Raw genomic sequence first — 3,704 nt, forward strand, 5'->3', positions numbered from 1 at the left:
GTGTGTGCATGTATCATAGGTTAAACATGTAATTAACATTCTCAGAAGTGCTTAACTTTGAACAGAGACTCTTAGTGAGGGTTGGGTCTCCCTCTATTAAGCCAACCAGTAACCCTCGTCCCACATCCTTACCCTCTGTGACCAGCCAGCCCCACTCTCACTCACTTGAAATATTTATGATGGAGCAGGCATCAGTTGTCCTGTGTCTGGTGACAATGATGACATTTCTACAGTGGACTCTTGCTGCCCCAGAGGCCTAGCTTGTTGCCACAGGAGGCACAAGTCAGTAGGTGGAAGGTAGGGTTGGCAGCGAACAGATCTGCATGCAGTGACCTAGTGAATGGGAGTGCAGCATGGGCATTCATTCTTGTCCTGAAGCAGCCTTGTGGCAGATTTAAATATAGTTCGTGCAGTAGGCGGTGACCATGGACTGGTGGACACCTCATCACCAGTAAGGTTTGGGGCCAAATGATATGCAGGATCTTAATCCCCTGGCCACAGATGCTTCCCAGGTCTGCAAACCTCTGGGATGAAGACAGTCACTCCTTTAGGTTGTTCTTGTCAGGTGTGAGTATGACAGTTCTCAAGGTATTTTTGTAGACAGTAATGAAAGAAAGCACCCAGGGCCGAGTGAGATTAATTACTGCCAGAGCGAGGCCTGGTGGCCTGGCTCAGCTTTAGAACCACGGCAAGCAGGTATCTTTCATCCTACCCTGTGTGCTGCGGGCAGGCTCAGAGCAGGCCCAAACCCCCTCTACTTCCTGTACTTCCTGTAAATATCATCAATGTAAGCTAGTGTTTCTCAACACTGACTCCTGACAGCTTTAGGGTTTGAATGACCCTCTCACGGGGTTACCTAAGACCATCAGAAAACACAGATATTTACATTACAATGCATAACACTAGCAAAATTACAGCTATGAAGTAGTGGTGAAAATAATTTTATGTTTGGGCTCACCACAATGTGAGGAACTGTACTAAAGGGTCGCAGCATCAGGAAGACTGAGAACCGCTGATGTAGGCCAAGAATTCAAGTTTTTCAGTTCAGTTTCCATGCAGATTTGTAAAGCAAAGCAGCCTGCCTCATGCTGCCTTTGGCCTCTCAGATGTGATGTTTCTGTGTGGGCTCTTTGTCCTCCTGCGTTGGAGGGGTGTGTGATACTAGTGTTTGACCCACCAGGAAGCGGAGGCACGTGATCACACACTTGCATGTTGCCCACCGTGCTCTGCAGCTGTTGTCTTTATCCTTTCTGATCCTCCTTGACTGATACTGCCATGGTTTCACCGTGAGCAATTAGAAAGGAAGCCACTTGTTGAAGGTCTCCACACAAGCAAGCGAAGGGACAGAGATTTGCACTTTCTCTCACTTTAGGATGTCCCCACTGGCATCTTTAACTCCATGATTTAGGGCCCTGACTCACAGGACCATGTCAATTTAGAAGTGCACGTTTGACCAATTTTCAGTTATTTATTCTTACTGAAGCTTTAATTACACCGTCATGTCGGTGAGACTACCTGGAGACACAGTCTCACAGCAAACTCCTGAGTCTCTGTCTCTTACAGTCGTTCCTCCTCCTCTTCTGCAATGTTCCTAGAGCCGTAGGTGCAGGAGTTGGCTGCCTACACATGAGCTGACCAAGAACAACGATAGGCATGCTAAAGTAGACAGGGGAAAGACCACGAGGCCTCAACCCTACACAAAGAACTACAGACAGCTAAGGGACGCTGAGAGGGGGAGAAACAGTCCTCCCCAGGGAAGAGCACACAAATTGCTTATCCACTACCAAATGGTCAGCCCTGAGAGCATACATTAAAGTAACATTGTGCAGAGGGAACAGGTTATATTTAAGAATGTATATGTATCTACATATACATATAGGCAGGTAACAACTTCTAGTGAACAAAAAAGAGATCATGACCTTGAAAGAGAGCAAGAAAAGGTTTGGAGGGAGGAGCAAGAAAAAGGAAATTATGTAATACTAATCTCAAAAATGAAAAATTAAAAAAAAAAACTTTGTGTATCACTTTATGTTGCTGCCATGGCAAAGACCTTAAGCCCAGTGCCTCCAGTACTGGAAACACCATCCCAGTGTGTGGCAGGAGACACCCAGTGCAGGGCTCAGTGGGTTTTCCAGCTTCTGTGGTCCCATTCAAGTGCCGGCTCCTGTCTTGGTAGCCACAGTGCCCACCAGTGGCTCTCTCCACGGGTAAGGAAGGGTTTGTGAGCTGGTGTTGGGCCAGCCTTACAATCAAGGCCTACCCTTGTTACTGTTATTGTTATGTATTTATTATTTATTTTGCAGGGCTGGGGATTAAATCCAGGGCCTTGCAAATGCTAATTAAATACCTTGCCACCGGGCTATCCATCCCCCCCACCCCCACCCCCAGCCTGCAAGGTCTACCCAGAACCACTCTACCTTCCTTTCCACTATATACAGTAAACAATGACAGGCTAAGGTCACCAGCACTTTAAAAGCCGTCACCCTGCCAACCGAGGTCATTGAATTCTTCAAGTAATGAATTCAAAAATATTATCTTGTGAAGATCAGAATTTAACTAATTCCCTTTGTTTCTTTCTGCAGAACTTGCCACCACTGACAGAATATGGCAACGCAGGGTGCTAAGACCTGATTTCCCTTTGCTTTTAAAGACTCGGTCTGTGGTGCTATTTTACAAAATGACTTTGTTTGCCATAGATTCGAAACTTCATATAAATTTGTAGCAGCTGGTTTCGACTCAATATTAAGTATCTAATCCCTGGGGTATTATAGGAAAAACTATTTAATATGATTGTTTTCGTTTCATGCAGATTTGGACTTAAAACCACCACGAAAGTCAATTGGAAGCAGTTTTTAACAGCGTTTTATGAGCGGCAGGGGTTGGAAGTCAGCAAGCCAACTCCCCAGAAAAAAAGAAGCAGGTATGTTTAAAACCAGTTTACAAACCGCAGTAGGCATTAGGTTGGAGAACATGTGGATTAGAGTCTTTCATTCATTCAATGACCAACTGCCTCCACTGACTAGTTGTCAAGTTTTACCTAGCTTTTTAGAGTCTATAAATCATTTTGCATTCACTTTTCTGGCTTTAAGGTTCCTTAAACAGTAGGGATGGCATTCTTGTTCCAGTTTCCAGAGGGAAAAGAGCCCGGGTAATACCAGTGGGGCCACACGCCCAGAGCTCGAAGGCTCCTCCAGCGCACACAGCACCTGCTCACCGGGATCCCTCAACTCCAACTGTGTCCCAGGAGACTGTGTGCAAGCTAGCACTTGCTGTGTGTTTCATGGGAAGGGAAATAACCTGTTTTCCTGTTGCTCTGCTAGCAATGTGGCCGTCCTGGGAGTTTCTTGCCTCGGGCAGCAGTGTTTGTTCCCTGCTAATGTCTGTTGTAACTTCTAACTGGAAGTTGTAGTAGCAACTCAGAAATGCAAAATAAATTAAGGGCTAAAATGCCACTTTAGACTTTAGACTTCATCTCCAAGGAGTCTCTTGTTTAACTTCCGTGTGATCTTTATTGATTACCACGTTTGAGCTGTGAAGAAAATAGAGTGTTTTGTTGTTTTATTTTTAACAAATATATAATTTCATCAGGTGCATTTAGAGTGTTCGGCCCTAGTGCAAAGGAAGATATACTACAGAGTTAGTTCTCACTCTGCTTTCTTGGGGCCTGTCCTACCTGAGGACCCAGGGATATTTAATGACCATCT

The 3,704-nt window shown here is 45.2% G+C and overlaps 1 protein-coding gene across 1 annotated transcript in view; it reads left to right on the forward strand.

Moving 5' to 3' along the window:
- The window catches only part of Efcab6 (EF-hand calcium binding domain 6), a 192,704-nt gene that overhangs the window by 110,051 nt on the left and 78,949 nt on the right, over positions 1 to 3,704 (forward strand). Inside the window, exon 11 of the mRNA XM_026782404.1 lies at positions 2,810 to 2,920. Within this exon, the coding sequence (XP_026638205.1) occupies positions 2,810 to 2,920 (111 nt within the window). The remainder of the gene's footprint in view (positions 1 to 2,809; positions 2,921 to 3,704) is intronic.

Source organism: Microtus ochrogaster, chromosome 15 (genome assembly GCF_000317375.1).
Source record: "Microtus ochrogaster isolate Prairie Vole_2 chromosome 15, MicOch1.0, whole genome shotgun sequence".
NCBI classification, from domain to species: Eukaryota; Metazoa; Chordata; class Mammalia; order Rodentia; family Cricetidae; genus Microtus; species Microtus ochrogaster.